We start from the raw sequence: 16,585 nt of genomic DNA on the forward strand, positions 1-16,585 counted from the left end.
CCATAGAATAACGAACCACAGCGCGCTAGTCGAGTGCCTGCAGCCTGCATGCCTGGAAATAGGGAATAGGGTAGGGTGGCGACAGCATCCTTCGTCTGCATCACGATGAAAGAGGGAGACGTCGACTATGTTGCTTTCCTTACCGGTAAAGCCATTGTCGATGTTGGCATTCTGTGCGGCGCGCACGTTGGCAGCACTCGAAGCCGGGCGTTTTCGTATTCTTCGTGATTAATCCTGCGCAATGTTTTGCCATCGGCAGTAATATATCTGATGAGTTTATGGTACCCACGGCGCACATTTGATCGCAATCGAGTCCGATAAGGATCAAATTTCATGATCGCAATTGGCTCCTTTGCTCAAACTGCGGGAGGAAGCCAATCGCGGTGTACGATTTCGATCCTGATCGGGCTCGATCCTGATCGAAAGTGGCCGTGCGAGAGCGGCATAATTCGGTGATGTTCCGAAATAAAAGACGTTGTATCTCGCACTGAGATGCATTTATCTCGCACGTTGTCGTGGTGGTTGACAAACATAAAGCTTCTAGCTTGTAGTAGTAAATTGAGCTTGCTTGCAAGAAAATGTGCGTGCAACGACACCGCGCGTTTCGCTCTGCCTTGTGTGTTACTTTGCAGTGTACTTTAATATTAAATTATTTCTGAGACAATTGACTCTTAATTCAAGCTCCTCAATGAAGGCACGGGGGAATGGCACATATAATTGTGCTATCTTATAACCCTTGTGTAGAAAAAGGAGTGCTATAGTAAAGAATGGGTGCTCGTAGAGGAAAGGAGGATGAGGTTCGAGCGGGCCCTCGGTGTTGGAGTCTCGCGTTTTTAATATTATTTGAACCAAAGAGGTCTCTGGTTCGTTCCCGGTTTTCGGCAACTGACTAACACCGAGGGCCCGCTCGAACTTCATCCTCCTTTTTTTCTCTGCGAGAGCCCATTCTTTGTTATAGCACTTCTTTTTCTACACCTTCCCTTAAAGAAAGGATTATATGTATCATAAGAAGCCAACAAACAAGAACACCAAGGACAACATAGGGGAAGTTACCTGCACTCATTAATTGAATTGAAGAAATGACAAATTAATGGAAATGAAAACATGCAAAATCAACTGGCAGCAGGTGTGTGTGTGTGTGTCTGTGATAATTAGTACTTTGGATCTCTCTGTACGTGTCGCTGCAGTGAATGGTAGTAAGTGCCTAATGCTGTAGCTGGCTCTGGCAGAAAAACATTGACACCGTGACGACAAAGCATTTTCTCCTTTCTTCGATAACAGCTAGGTGTAAAGACATTTTAGCAACCGCTATACTTAGATGGAGTTATGTGTAGATATTAGTATATTGGGTCAGAATGTATAATTAGCAATTCGGGCAATAACAGCCCAAGCTGTTGCTTAAGGTACGTGCTTCTCTAATTATTGGATTACTTGTAGAAATGTTAATGCAGATAGCCTAACATTCTGAGTGTGCATGGAACCATACTTTATTTAATTAATTACTCACTAACTGAATCACTCGCACTGACTCACTCACTTATTTGAATTTGGCCACTGTGGTGGCTCAGTAGCTATGACGTGCTGCTTACAAGTTTCTGGTTTTGATTCCTAGCCATGATGACCACATTTCGATGGCGGTTAAGTGCAATTATCTCTTGTACTTGGGTTTGGGTTACGTAAGCACAGGTGGTCGAAACTAATCCGGAGCCCTCTACTGCAGCAGCACAATCTACCGTGCTGTTTCGGGATGTGCACAATTTTATTTGTATTTGAATCTATTTGCAGAGCAGTGCTGTATTCACTTTCCTGTTTGAAACCTAGCAATTGACTGTGACTTGCTGCATTGGTGCACTTCACTGGTTTGACATCAAGCTCTCCCATTGTTCCAAATTATTTTACGACACCTTTGCATTGTGTAGCTTAAGTTTGTGAATGCTTTGGGAAATGCACGTAGCCACTTTTTGTCTGTACTAAAATATTTGTGTGTGTGTGACAATCTCTGCATGCTGCACCTTCTAATTTTAACATTCTCATTCTAAAGCTGTCAAAGCATGCTTGTTTGTTTGTTTTCTTCTATTTCTATCCACTATCAAAAAAATCAGGTGGCTTATTGCAGTAGCAGGGATACTGACAAAGCAGCACTGAAAAAAAAAGACAGACGCACAAGCGCTGTGTGTGCCCTTCTTCGACCTCATCATTTTTAGCACTGTCTTGTAGAGTATGTAGGAAGCTTATGTGTGGTGCGCTATTAATTAAATCACCCATGCAATAGTGGGATGGTGATATATATTTTCAACATGTCTGGTAGCATGTTTTCAGGATCCCTCTGTGCAGCAGCCCGAGGTGAATGCATCACAGCTTGCACCAGTCGCATCAGGAGAGGTGTGTGTGCTGCTCTTACTGGCCTCGCACATCTGTCCTGTTGCCTCGATCGGACGAATGAATCAAGGAACGGGAAAATGTGACAGCTTGTTGAATGTTGGTTTTAAGCAGCCTTGCACACATAAAATGCAATGTTTAATTTGCTTGACCTTTTTATTTATGAAACAAAATCTTTTGGAGCTGTGCATGAAATATTTCTCTGCATTAACTAATTTAGTTTTAATATTCTAAACAACCAGAGGACATTGCAGAAAGACTTAGTCGAGCATGCTATAGTCGTGACACTTTTACGTGCTGTTGGTTATTGATTACACTGATTTGATGTGATGTCATAAAGCTGTCAGATGCAGTACTAGTGCCCTGAAGTACAACATCTTGCACAGACAACAAGCTACTTGGTCGCACGTACACCAGCTGCCCACGGCACCGGGCTCTGCTGCTGGTAGCGGGCACCTTGGCGGCACTGGTGTTCGTATCTCTGGTAGCAGCCCTGGCTCGACCGGTGTCGCGCTGTCCTCCCGTGGCCCGCCCCGAAGGGTCGATGCCGGGTTGGTCACTCCGGCCAACTCCCCCACCAGCCGATCCGTGGCCGCACGTGAGGCTGCCCGACTTTGCCCAGCCCGTCCACTATGCGCTGGTGCTGCACCCCAACCTGACCACTGCCACCAGCTTCGGTTTTGTCAACATCAGCCTGCAGTTTGTGCGCTCCTCAGACTTTATAATAGTACATGCCAAGAACCTGAGCTTTCTCCAAGTTGGTCTGCACAATGCCTTGACCGTCCAAGTGAAGGGCTTGCGCTATGTTCCCCTGCATGACCAGGTGAGACATTCCTTTTCTGCACAGGTAGCTTAGCATGAGTTGGTCAGCAATTCTTTGGGCGGCGCACAGAATAGACAGAGGACGCAGGAACATAAGACACATCCCAAGTGCTAACCAGCAAGGAACTAGAAATGAACTGGCTTAACACGAGTTGGCAGGCTAGGTATTTTCTCCCATTTTTATCTCTTTAGGAATTGTTTGCTGGTTCCTTCTCCGTGGTGTGTGTTTATGCGTTCTCGGGTCTATCTGCTCTGCACTGCAGCCAAAAAAGACAGGTTGTCTGTTTTGTATTACCTGGCTATGTAAATGCTGCTTTGGGAGCGCTTCCATAAAAAATGTTCGGTCCTCATTTTAGTGTGTGTGGTGCTTAGTGCGCTTTTAACTGACCCAATTTATTTTTTACAATGTCAAGCAGACTTCTCTGATTGAGTGCTTAGAACAATCATAAAAGTTAAGATTGCCATCCACCTGACAATGACACGAAAATAAAAAGGAAACGGGCTTCTCGTACGAGTGTTTCAGAAATAAAGCTCTGCAGTTGGAGAAAAATTTGTGTTGTTCTGGCAATTGAACCTTGGACTAGCACCTTTCTGGGACGATTTGAGCTAACCAGGAGGTGAGCAGACTGCTGGTTCCAGGGCTTGTCAACCAGTAATCGGAAGTCTTGTGTGGGAACATGTTGGAAACTTGGGCAGTCTGTGCAGTGAAAACATCTTTAAAGGGGCCTCACGAAACACTTTTTATAGAATGCAAGAGATCCACTTGAAGTTAAACTAGATATTTCAGAAATGCTTTGCAGCAAAATGCTCTTGAATGCATTCGGCCGAGGCAGACCACTGGCAAAAAATATTGCCTTTGATCCCCTTTGCGATGCTTTGGCTCCTTCTTCAATGCCTTGCACTGCAAAGGCTCCAGTGAAGCTTACCCACAAAGCTCCACCTACTTAACTTCACCGTGGCGGCCAGTTCAAATTTGATTTTGGATGTTGGCATAGACATTACTATTTCCAATTTCGGCACCTACGACGCACCAAACGCAGCAGTCCTCGGGGAGCCGCAGCGCCCTTGGGGGAGCAGGCTTGTTGCGCAACTGCACGGTGGCCACAGTGTCTGTGCCACACAGCCTCTGGGATTGTGCATCAGACCATCCCGGTGTAACTTGGTGCCCAGCTGCCTTGACATGGCGCTGTCAGCCGAGGGCTCTGGTGGTGTCCGCTCTGCAAGAAGTAGGCTTGCGTCGTTGCGGGAGAGAGCCGAACTCACGAGTTGCAGCAGGTATCCGCCAGGTTCGCGATCGGGGCGCCAGAGAGAGGGAGTCTCACCCAGTGACGCTGTGTTTTACCTCTTTATTTTTGCAAGGGGAATGCCCTCCTCACCCGTCGGATACCTTTCCTCGAGTTTGGGGCATGGTGCACGTATCGCTACAGCGAGGAAGAACTGGGACAGGGTGCTGTGTGCCTCTCCCGTGTCTACGCCGGCTCTTGGTGCATCCGCAGCATGTGAATGCAGACACATGAGTACGTAGGAGCAAATGGTCGTGTGTGCTCCCCACAACTAGTAATTACAATTGAACCTCAATATGACAAAGTCAGTAAAATTGGCAATTTGCTTCGTTATATCGAAATTTAGTTTATTGAAATTCGACCTTTTATGCCAATAAGTACAGTCGCTGATTGATTTTTCTTGCATGGAAAGGGGCCGCAGAATTTTCTCTATTATCGGGCAAATCGAAAAAACCAAATTTGAATGACAAAAAAATACATTTTGATAAATTTGGGAGTCGGCGATAAATGATACGGTTTCATGCCACGTACATCGACGATATCGTCTCGGCGGTATGCATTAAGCGAAGCCAGCCACTCTTTCACGTGCACTCCGCCCCCGTGGCTGATAGCATCACCTGCACTGGGACGACACCATCGGGAAAAGTGCCAGCAACAAATGCTTCATCTGCCTCTCACTACAACAGGTCATCGAAACTGGAGATTACACAACCTCCAATACTAAATGAGTGGTAAGACAGCTTACATGGTGCCGCGCTGCCTTGGCACACCGACTCTTTGCACACGTGACAGATTACCTATCTGTAGCTGCGCATCCTGCCTAAAGCAGGATGCACGACTGCGTATGCGCACTCGGCCGCACTTACAGCCATGCACAGCCACGGTCAAGGTGGGCTAACTTACCCCTCTTCTGCGCCCTCTCATGCGCACTTGATCGCATTACCGGGAGTTCACTCCCCTCCCCCTCTTTCTGTTTCCATGTGCGCGAAAGTGGCACTCTCACCCTCGCGCACCCGCAGCAGTAAAATTTCGTTATATTGAAATCGTATATGTACAAGCATACTTTGTTATATTGAGATTCTAAATTCATGGTGTTCTATGGACAAGAGGTTGTAAAAAGTTAAATACTTCATTATATCGAGAATTTCATTGTATTGACATTTGTTATATCAAAGCTTAACTGTACTAGTATCTTCCTGAGCGTAGCTATTTCTGTTTTTAGTTTTGCGCTATGCAAATATAATAGCGTTCTTATGTTGATCCTCTTTCTTTTTTCTTTTTAAATAGTGCTTGTTTTACATTGTGTAACCGAAGTTTCTCCTTTAGCCAATGCCTTCCCGAATGCACGTAAGTTATTCATACATAAATACCATACTTGCATAATTCTAATGCACATCTTTCTTGAATAAAAACTATGTTCAAATTTCCATGTGCGTGACAGAAAATCAAAAACAAAACCGAGTCTTACTAAAAATAAGTTCAGTGCAAGGTAGCAAGCTACATTTCTATTGTACGGACTTAATTTGTTTATGCCTTGGTTTGTGGTCGCCAGTTTCCAATTTGCTGTACGCCTGTCATAGTGCTTCTGCTCAACCACCTTTTGTCAAGATAGTCGAATGGCAGGATGGGAGAAAAAGATGTTTGGTTGTCTTTGTGTGTCGCATGAAAATCATTTCAACACGGTGTGCGTCGACTCCTCGGGTTTCTCTACTCGACACGTGCGGTAGAACCGACGCCAGGTTATCTCTTTTTTTTTTTCAAATATTTGGACCGTAATGTAACCGTGCGTTGCAATAGGGGGTGCGATAGAATTGTGCAGATATGGTATATTTCTAAAAAATAAATCAAGTAAGCATGCTGTGAGCAGACACGTGGAAAAGCGTCTTTTATTTTTCTGTTTGGTGCGATGAACATTTTAGTCACTATTCTTTATACAGTAGTTATGGTAATGCCTGCTTGGGTGGCTCCATTGAGCTCTAAGACTGCAGCATGTAGCAGGACTCGTGGATTTTATTTAATCCGCAAAGAAACCTTTCTTTAGGCTTACTGCGTGGCTTAGCTGAGATATTCTTTTGTATGTTTACGCATTTTATTGGCACTTCACCTTGCCTTTGGACTGGCATACTTAACCCTGCGGTTAGGCTTTTCCATTTGCTAACAAAGCCAGCACTGGATGCATAAATAAGTACAACAAAATGTTTCTTATAATATTTTGAATGCTTTCGCTTCTTGGCTGTTTGGTGCATGTCAATACGCACAACATTGGTTCCTGTCAATAAGCAAGGTTCCAAATTTCAGAATCCGATGGAAAAGTGATTTCCATTGCAGTTGGTTTCTTAGCATGACGAAGCGTTATTGTGGTGATTGGCAAGAAAAAAAACGGCCGTGGCTTAGCTTGGTTAAGCCTGGTGATTGCGAAGCAATAGTGTGTTATTCTCGGATCAGCTGGTAGTATGACTGGTGGTAGTCTTGGGTTATGCTAGTGTTACGGCTTACAGTGAATCATCTAAGCACCAGCACGTCCAGGTGCATCTCGGACTTGAAGACGCCGTTGGCGAACGCCCGTATCGAGCTGAAGGACGAGAGGTCCAAGTAGCGCATGACGACGTTCTCGATGCTCGACACCCGATGAACGTCGGCGGCTGCGAGGAGGCCGCTGCTGATGTCGCGACACGCGAGGATGACTCGGGCGCCGCGCCGCGCCCCTGGTGAGAGGAGCGGGAGTTAGGCCGCCGTTGGGGGCTACCGCCTCGCCTCGCGACGGCGTGAGATGGGGCCCCGTTTTTACGCAGCTGGTGTGACGTCACTCTAGGTCACGTGGTGTGACGTCATGCAGCGAGGTCACGCTAAAGGTCAATGGTGCCTACCACCGCCTCGCCACGGAACGGGCTGAAGTGCGACCTAAAGTAGTATTGCTTTGCAATAAAAATTAAATAAATTCTGAGGTGTATGAGGCAGAAACACAATACGATTATGAGGCATGCCATAGTGGGGGACTCTGGATTAATTTTGGCCGTCTGATGTACTCTAACAGGCATCTCAATCTAGTGCAACCAATTGCAGGAGGTTCCTTGGGGCACATCATGCTACGTCTTGCTTAATCCATGCCCTATCACAATGGCGAAATGCATAGGTAAAAGCAAGCACCGGCACCATCAGTCGACTCACTCAAAGATTTGAAACTAGGAGTGTAGACTATTTGGCTAGTTAGTTTGTTGCAATAGCTGAGGTGATAGTGCTGGATTCACATGGACAAGGAAGACTGCAGGACATGCGCTAGGGAGTGCACCTGCTGTCATCTTTCTTGTCCATGTGAACACAACGCTATGACCTCAATTATTTGAAACCAGTTCACAAAATGATAAACATGAATATAACCAGCAATGCTTGAAGTATAGTGCATTTCCAGCACACGATGAACTCTTTTTCAGAGATATTCCGCTTCTACCTGCCTATGTAAATGTAGTGGGAGTATGGGTGCTGAAAAAATAAATAAATGCGTTTAAGAATAAATAAGTGCCAGCGTGCACTTTGCCCCTCGCAGACCTTCAGTCATCCTTTTGAGTTTGGTAAAGAATCATATTTAGTAGCGCAGAATCAATTTTTGCTCGCCTCATCCAAGCCGTAGCAACAGTACTGGAGTAGCCAAAAGCCTCCCTGACACATGAAAAGCCCTCAGTGGCAAGCACCCAGGTGCTGAGCCTGCCTTGCCTACGTCGGAACCTCTCTTTGTGCGCAATCTTGGAGGCCATGTATGGCAGGCTACAGCTACATCCAGTGCTTATGCGACAGCGTTTGCTTTGTGCACAACAGGGCTGGAGTGCACGCTTGCGCTCGTGTGCTCCAGTTTGGCCGTGCAACATGTTGCGGACCGACTTTGTCCGGCACCAGCTTGACCGACGGATGCTAGCCAACATCCAACTTGCACATTTTGAGCCGCTCTCAGTAGCTCAATACGAAGGGATGTCTACCAAGGCATCTAGCCAGGAGTGAGTGCACACTGGCAAGCATGCGTGCGGTCTGACCTTAAGTTTCGCATGGTTCGAGGCTAGGCGATGGTTGAAATCTATAATCGAAATCAGCGAGACCCAACGGCTGCAACATGGTGGCCAAAGTTTAATTCCTACGTGGTAGGCCATGGCCAAGAGTGAACGGACGACGGTCGGCTTCCTCCGGAAGTATGTAATTCTTATTTAAATCCAAAAGCAGATATTTGCTTACTTCAGCCTGTTTATTAAAGTGTGTCAATAAATATACACAATAACAGTAGGAAGAAGCAGACTGATCCAAACACTCTTCTTGATTGATGTCAGCTTATTTATATATTTATTTATTTATTTATTTAACATACTTTCAAGGCCCGAAGGCATTACAGAAAGGAGTGGGTGAACATAACAAAAGAATTGTGCAGAATAGAAAGACATATTCAATGTGGCGGTTTATGAATGCTGGTTTTGAAGGTGTCGGTATCCAGGATGGCTGCAACGGTGGCGGGAAGGTGGTTCCAATCTTTGCTTGTGCTAGGGATGAATGCATTACTACAAAGTTTAGTATGTGAAGACGGCACACCAACTTTGAAACTGTAGTCAGAGCGAGATGATATGTATGACGGTTGAGTGATAAGCTGTTTTTTCAACGAAGGGTTATGGTGGTAGATTTTATGGAAGAGCAAAAGGGGGAAGCATCTACGACGAAAAGAAAGTTCTGGCAAGTTAAGTGTTGTTTTCATTGAGGTAACGCTAGCATATCGGGAGTAGTTTGATAAGATGAAATGCGCTGCATGATTTTGAATGGCTTCTAGGCTGTTTATGAGTGTAATGTTAGCCGGGTCCCAAATGGTGCATGCGTATTCTAGTTTGGAGCTAACTAATGTTTTGTAGAGAGTTAGTTTCAGTGACGATGGTGCAGATGAGAAGTTTCGGCGCAAATAGCCCAACATGCGATTGGCATTGCTACATATAATGTCGACGTGCATGTGCCAGGAAAGGATGCTGGTGATGTTCAGTCCAAGGTATTTGTACGATGAGACAACTGAGAAAGGGCTATTATTGAGGAAATATGTATGCAGATTAGTAGTATTGGTACGCTGTGATACGCACATGCATTTACATTTGCTTAAGTTAAGCTTCATAGACCACTTGTTACACCATAACAAAACATTATTAATGTCATCTTGAAGTTTATGAGAACTATTGAGGTCAGTAATTTTATTATATATAATGCAAATTTTCAACTAGTAGGCGGCAAAAAGCCTACTAGTTGAAAATTTCACACAGGAAGCAAGGTTATTAATATAGAGAAAAAGTAGAGGACCTAGAACCGACCTTTGCGGTATGCCTGACATTACCACGAGGGGCGCAGACGACAAATTGTTCACGATTACGTATTGTGTTCTATTAGCAAGAAAGTTTTTAATCCAGTCCAGTACTAGCGGGTCAATGTTAAGAAGACTAAATTTATGGATTAGTAGGTTATGGGATACGGTATCAAAGGCTTTAGCAAAATCAATAAGGATGCAATCGGTGTCAAATCCTAAGTCGGTGTTAGAAAAGAGGTCGTTAGTAAAGCAAGCTAGTTGCGTTTCGCAGGAGAACAATTTCCTAAAGCCATGCTGACTGTTTTTAAAGAAAGAGTTCGTCTCAAGAAAATCAACTATGTGGGAATATATTATATGCTCCAGGATCTTACAGGGAATGCTGGTTAGCGATATGGGACAGTAGTTTTCGGGGCAATGTGTGTTACCTGATTTGTGAACAGGAACCACCTTCCAGTCGCTTGGCAGTGATGAGCAGTGTAATGATTGGTAGAATATCCTAGAAAGAATAATTGATGAATACAGTTCAGTACACTTGAGTATTTTTGAATTAATTTCATCTGAACACGCAGATGAAGATATTTTTAAATTACCGATTAGTTTTCTAATGCCCACCCAGTCTATAAGCATTAGGTCCATTGGGGTATCATAAACTTTCGTTGAAGATGGCAAAAGCATAGGTGCAGCATCATGAAAAAAGGAAGCAAAGGCATTATTAAAAATATTGCAACACTGATCACTTTGAACAGGGGTGTTAGATTGGGACAATTGTGTTGTGGCTGGTGTATTACCACGAACAACATTCCAGATTTTATGCGGGTTGACATGTAAGTATGATCGTAATGTAATGTTAACCCATTAGGGACCGGTTTCTTTTTTTCTTGCTATCTTGAAATAAATCTCATATATTAACTTACATTCATACTAATAATTCACATGCAAGAAACTATTACTCTTGCCTAATTAGTTTTTGAAATATAGCACGTGACCATATGGTCACACTGGGCCCTTACGCTACAGCAAGATACGCGAAGTTAAAAACATTTATTTCAAGCCATGAAACATCACAAAAAACATATATAGCGAATAGTCGAGCACTTATTTAGTGTGATATGGTTTAAATCATGGAATACACATGCCGACGTCATACTTTGTGCATTGTGTGGGCACCGCGCTGTGGCAATTATCTCATGCACACCTCCACCTCTTGCCATTAGGTATTGGTGCAACAAAGTGGGCCACTTGGTCATACCGTGTACCAGTCAGGACATAACCAGTCTTTGGTATTCTGCGTTGACCAGGTCCTCTAGGCTTATTGTCCCATCGCGTCAGGTAGCTTTGTGCAATTTGCCTGCGGGATTCCACCTGCGTGACGTTGAACCCTGGGCTACGAATTAGCGCCCAAGCGTTGCTGATAGATACATCACAAAGTCAAGTGAAAATCAGCCACCACCACTTTTTGCCACGGATTGCAATCCTATAGGCGCCTGCATTTGCATCCATCTGGTCCGTACCTCCTATAAACCGTGTACTTACCAACAGTGTTTGGATGGGCCACCTTGATTCGCTTCTTCTCAACATACGAGTACCTGTCTGCAGATGACATTGGCTCTACGCCGTGAATGGTGCTTACGATCGTTACTACAGAGTTGTCAATCCAGCGGACAACAATTATCCCATTGTCGCTCAGCACGGGATCTTCGTGCCCGCGAGGTTGGCGCTTGACGAATTCTGGTCAAGCGATAGGGCACGCTTTGGGAACACGGTTCTGCTTCACTGTACCCGTGCCTTCGTAGCCATGTGCCTTGAGATGCCTGAGTAGCTGCATGCTTGTGAATAAATTATCAAAATAGAAAAAGAAAGGAAGGTCGTGCGTCTCTGCTGCGAGTTCTTCCACCATTTGAAAAGTGGCACCGCTGCTTTTCCGAAGTCATTTTCATGTTTTTCAGATGTTCCGGGATCCCTTGCTTGCCTTGATACACTTTGAAGTTTACAAGGTATCTGTTCTTGGCATTATGCACCATACTTTATACCCGAAACAGATAGGCTTTCCACGTGTAAACTGTTTACACCCATGATGACCATAATACTCAATCATACTTTCGTCATAGGTCAGGTGACGCACACGTTGAAAATGCTCCAGAAACCTTGCATTCAATAGTGCCATCAATGGACGCAACTTTGCCAACTTGGCACTAAGTGCTAGGCTTGCACTTGGCTCAGTGCACTGTGCCAAGTGCAGGAATCGCATTATCTGAATGAAGCGATTTCTTCGCATAGCATTGTAGGCCATCGTGTTGCGCATATCCGTGCCGCTGTCCCAATAGCACATTTTCCCTAGCAAGCGGTTATAGCCGGACAAAACGAGCACTCCAAGAAAACCTAATTCTTCTTTGGTAACCTCCGGATCGGGCATATCCCAAAATAACACATACTTTCTTGTTTGTTCGACTAGCAGCTCCACGACGGCATTTCGAACAACTCAACAGGTGAAAAGTCCCTATAAGCAGCAAAGTTTGGGTCGGGAAATATGCCAAGGCTTATCTGGAGATCCCCCTTCATCCACTTAAAAGCAGTGGATAATTTTTGCCGGAATGCCGCATCAACTACAGAAGAAGAAACCTCCGATATTCCGTCGCCTTGCTCGCCGGGGTTGTCATCGTCCGAGTCGCATCCACCGATGCGGCGTCCGTCAGAGAAAACAGTTTCAGCGCCGGCTAATAGCTACCACCTGCTTAGATTGTCAATGAGCCCACCTGTCTTCATCGGCCGAGTTTTCAACCGAATAGGTGCTAGCCTCTGGCGGCTCGATATAAATCACTGATACGTCGTCATTTTCCTCTACGGCTATCTTCGCTATTTCTTTCAACATCAACCTATTCAGACAATAAAATAAGAAATAACCACTGCGAGAACGTGCCAGCAGCCGTGCACGAGATGAGAATGCAGTTTAAAAAAAATAAAAAGTTAGGTAGCCTAAAGGGCTAGCGTGACCATATGGCAACGCGCAAAATAACGTGCTCGTTCATGGATAAATCAAACATTAATCTTTCACAAATGGTCATCGAAGGTCACATATTCAAAGAGCAATACGGAGGTAGGGATATCTGACTATTGCTTAAACAAGTAGTAAAAACAAACACACTTACCCCTTGGAGCGATGCATGGCAATGCTACTCGCAGAGTAACACTTATTCCTGCCTTTGCGAGGGGTTCCCACAAAACTACTGACAGCTGCCGCCACTTGGTATCCATAAAGGGAACTCTAATCTGTCAAACGGCACGTCAAAGGCGATTTTGGTGCCGTTTTGTTAATCTTAATTCATTGAAATTCACTGTGCAGACTAACGTGACCATATGGTCATGCTGGTCTTTAATGGGTTAAAAAAGGTTCGCTTAGCTTGGAAAATGGCGCTACAATATTCATCGTTGATGCGGTAGTATTTGGACCAATGAATTGGGATGTTCGATTTTTTTTTCGCAATGAAATAACAGTTTTTTCTTGTTCCGAATACGGCGCGAGGTGGCCGTAAACCAAGGCGACTGGGGATTACAGTGTACTTTTCATTGGGGAACATATTTTCTAATTAGGAATAACAGTTTGCACTTATAAAGGGACCAGTTTTGTTCAAGTGTTCGTTGATCGAAATCGGGCATCATTGCATCCATAAAATGCTCCATTTCTTGCTTAATTGCGGGAATATCAGCTTTGGAATAATTGCGAACTGTCTTAACCTTCTTTGTGTAAGAAAAGCGTGTTTTTAAATCAAACTGCAGCAACAAATGATCACTTATCCCAGGAAGATAAGTTAAGGAGGTAACTAGGTCGGGGGTAGTAGACAGCACTAGGTCAAGTGTGTCAGAAGATGTTGGAGTGACTCGGGTTGGTTTGTGGACCAGCTGTGTTAAGTTGAAGTCAAAGCACAAATTTAAGAATTCAATAGACTCAGCTGAAGTACGCTTAAAATTAACAAAGTCAGTCTCCCATATTATATGTGGAAAATTAAAGTCCCCCAGAACAAATACCGGAGAGTTAGGAAACCGAATAATCAATTGGTTAAGGACAACATGGAAATCTGCAGAAAATGTAGAGGACGAATTTGGTGGCCTATAACATGCACAGAATATAAAGGGACGGTCTGAAATGCTCATGTGCACACAGACTGATTCTAGGGACTAATTCTAGGACTAATTCTAGGACTAATTCTAGGACTAATTCTATTAGCTATCAGCTAATAGCAGCCACGATTGGGAAGCTTAAATGTCGTGACATGTGCAAGCCGCTGGGAGCTTCGAAGCGGGGGACGGCAAGGCCTTGTTTGAAAAGAGGGGTGTCCGAGAAACATGCGATTTGGCACTTTTCTTGTGAACTCCACATGCCGTGTACTGCTGCAAAATTTGACTGAATCGTTCACAGCAGCGTATGCTATCTGCAAACTGCGTTTTTTTCACCAAGCCCGAGTGGTGGTACGGGTGCCATGTTAAGTGACTTACGACACATTGCTGTTGTCACACTTGTGTTGATTAGTCTGTGTGTGTACAGCCCGTGCGATGTTATTGCCATCATCGGCTTATTTTGTGCGCACTGCTGGCCACAGGCTTCTCCAAGTAATCTCCAATCACTCCTGCCTTGCATCAACCAACTCCATCCCATTCCTCCTAATCTCGTAGCACTGCACCTAATCTTATGCTTCTCGGGACATTGTGCCCCTTCCTTTGCACTCCAGCAGATTGCCTGCCATTGCGAGGTCTCTGGCCTTTCATGAAGAGCAGTCTCGCTTCCCATTCCTTAACAAGCAGTCCCCCACAAGGTCAGCACTGTCAACAATAGCAAGTTTTTGACCAATCATTTTGAATATAAGAATCAGCACTCGGAAACGCAACACAATAAACTGAATAAATTGACAAGAACAACTGCACTCGCAAGTACATTTCGTTTTGAAGAAGCAGAGTTAATATACGCACACACCAGCACACCGTAGGAGAGTTGCGATCTGGGTCAGTTGGTGCACATTCGTGAGGCTTAAACCAGTCGTAGTGCAGAGTGGCTAGTCCTGTCTCTGTGTGTGCCACGTCTGTCCTCTGTTCTTCGTCTTTTTGACTGGTTTAATTCTCAAGATTCTTCATCAATATTGGATTTATTCTTGGTATGAGGCAATATCAAAGAAAACCTTTCATGTAATGTAGTGGCCGGTATTTCTGATCATCAAGCCGTAATCTTGGTAATAGAAGACATATTATTGGAACGAAGGGGTGATATCCGACACTTTCCGAATTTTGCCCGTGCTGACAATGAATCGATTATTGATATCTTAGATCTTCATTATTATAATTTTCTGCACAGCACTTGTAGCGTGCATGACCTGTGGCTTGTTTTCAAAAACATTGTTCGTGACTGCATTCAGCGTTTTGTACCAGTGATATGCAAGAAGTCAGACAATCACAATCCTTGGATTACGCGAGAAACTTTGCAATTGCAGCGCAAGCTAAAGCGATTAAAGAAAAGAATAAAAACATCAAGCTCAGCCTTTTTAGAGGCAAAAATTCATGAAGTTTCAGAGGAATTAAAACAGTGCATTCTGAAAGATAAAGAAAAATACTACAATAAACAACTTCCGGATTTTATAAAAACTGCACCTGAAAAGTTTTGGCGGTCAATTGCACCAGTTTCTCGTTCTACCGATGCATTCATTATAAATGGACAACATGTAAGTGACAATGTCCAGGTTTCAGCAGCATTTAATAACACCTTTAAGAAAGTTTTCACGAAAGATGACGGGCGTCTCCCACCCTTTAGCATGTCCCTTCCTTCCATGCCTGATGTTATAATTTCTGAAGAGGGTGTTTTTAATCTATTATTAAAACTGGATATTAAGAAATCACCTGGACCAGATGATATACCGAATGCCTTCCTTAAACAGTATGCAGAGTGGTGTTCAAAGTATTTGTGCGTCCTATTCACGCGATCATTAAAAGAAGGTGTTCTACCGTGTGATTGGAAAACTGCTAGGATTAAGCCTTTGCATAAAAGTGGAGAGAAGACGTGTATTGAAAATTATCGCCCTATTTCATTAACTTCGACAACGTGCAAATTATTGGAACACATCATTCATAAGCATCTAACTAATTTCCTCGACGAGCATAATGTACTGGCAGCTGTTCAACACGGGTTCAGGCGAGGGTATTCCACATGCACTCAACTGGTCGAAACAATCCATGATTTTGCGACAGCAATCAATGAAGGAAAACAAACTGATGTTATCTTTATGGACTTTCGAAAAGCTTTCGATAAGGTTTCGCACAAGAAACTACTTCACAAACTCAGTTTTATTATAAATAATAAACAGATATTAACATGGATACAATCGTACCTATCTGATCGCCGTCAGTTTGTCGAACTCCATAGAACTTGCTCCAATTACGTTCCTGTCGATTCTGGTGTTCCCCAGGGATCCGTCCTCGGCCCCCTACTGTTTTTAATGTTTATTAATGATATTGTTAAAAACCTGTCAGTACGTGTTAAGTTATATGCGGACGACTGCGTGCTGTATGAGAAAATAAGTTCGACTGATGATCAAATTAGGCTGAATAATGATTTTGCAAAAATAGTTTCTTGGTGTGAGAAGTGGCAAATGTCAATTAACTTTGAAAAAACCGTATTTATGAGGATAACACTTAAAAATATCCCTCTTCTATATTACTACACTGCTAATAATAATTTTCTTCATGAAGTCACAGAATATAAGTATCTAGGTCTATGGATCTCTGATAACCTTTCTTGGACCAG

At 44.0% G+C, this 16,585-nt stretch overlaps 1 protein-coding gene across 1 annotated transcript in view; it reads left to right on the plus strand.

Annotated features, from left to right (window-relative positions):
* Positions 1 to 56: 56 nt before the first annotated feature.
* Positions 57 to 16,585, plus strand: part of LOC126529908 (endoplasmic reticulum aminopeptidase 2-like) — a 123,128-nt gene continuing 106,599 nt past the window's right edge. The window contains exons 1-2 of the mRNA XM_050177359.2: positions 57 to 145; positions 2,766 to 3,202. Coding sequence (XP_050033316.1) covers positions 106 to 145; positions 2,766 to 3,202 — 477 coding nt within the window. The 5' untranslated portion in view covers positions 57 to 105. The remainder of the gene's footprint in view (positions 146 to 2,765; positions 3,203 to 16,585) is intronic.

This window comes from Dermacentor andersoni, chromosome 5 (assembly GCF_023375885.2).
Source record: "Dermacentor andersoni chromosome 5, qqDerAnde1_hic_scaffold, whole genome shotgun sequence".
NCBI classification, from domain to species: Eukaryota; Metazoa; Arthropoda; class Arachnida; order Ixodida; family Ixodidae; genus Dermacentor; species Dermacentor andersoni.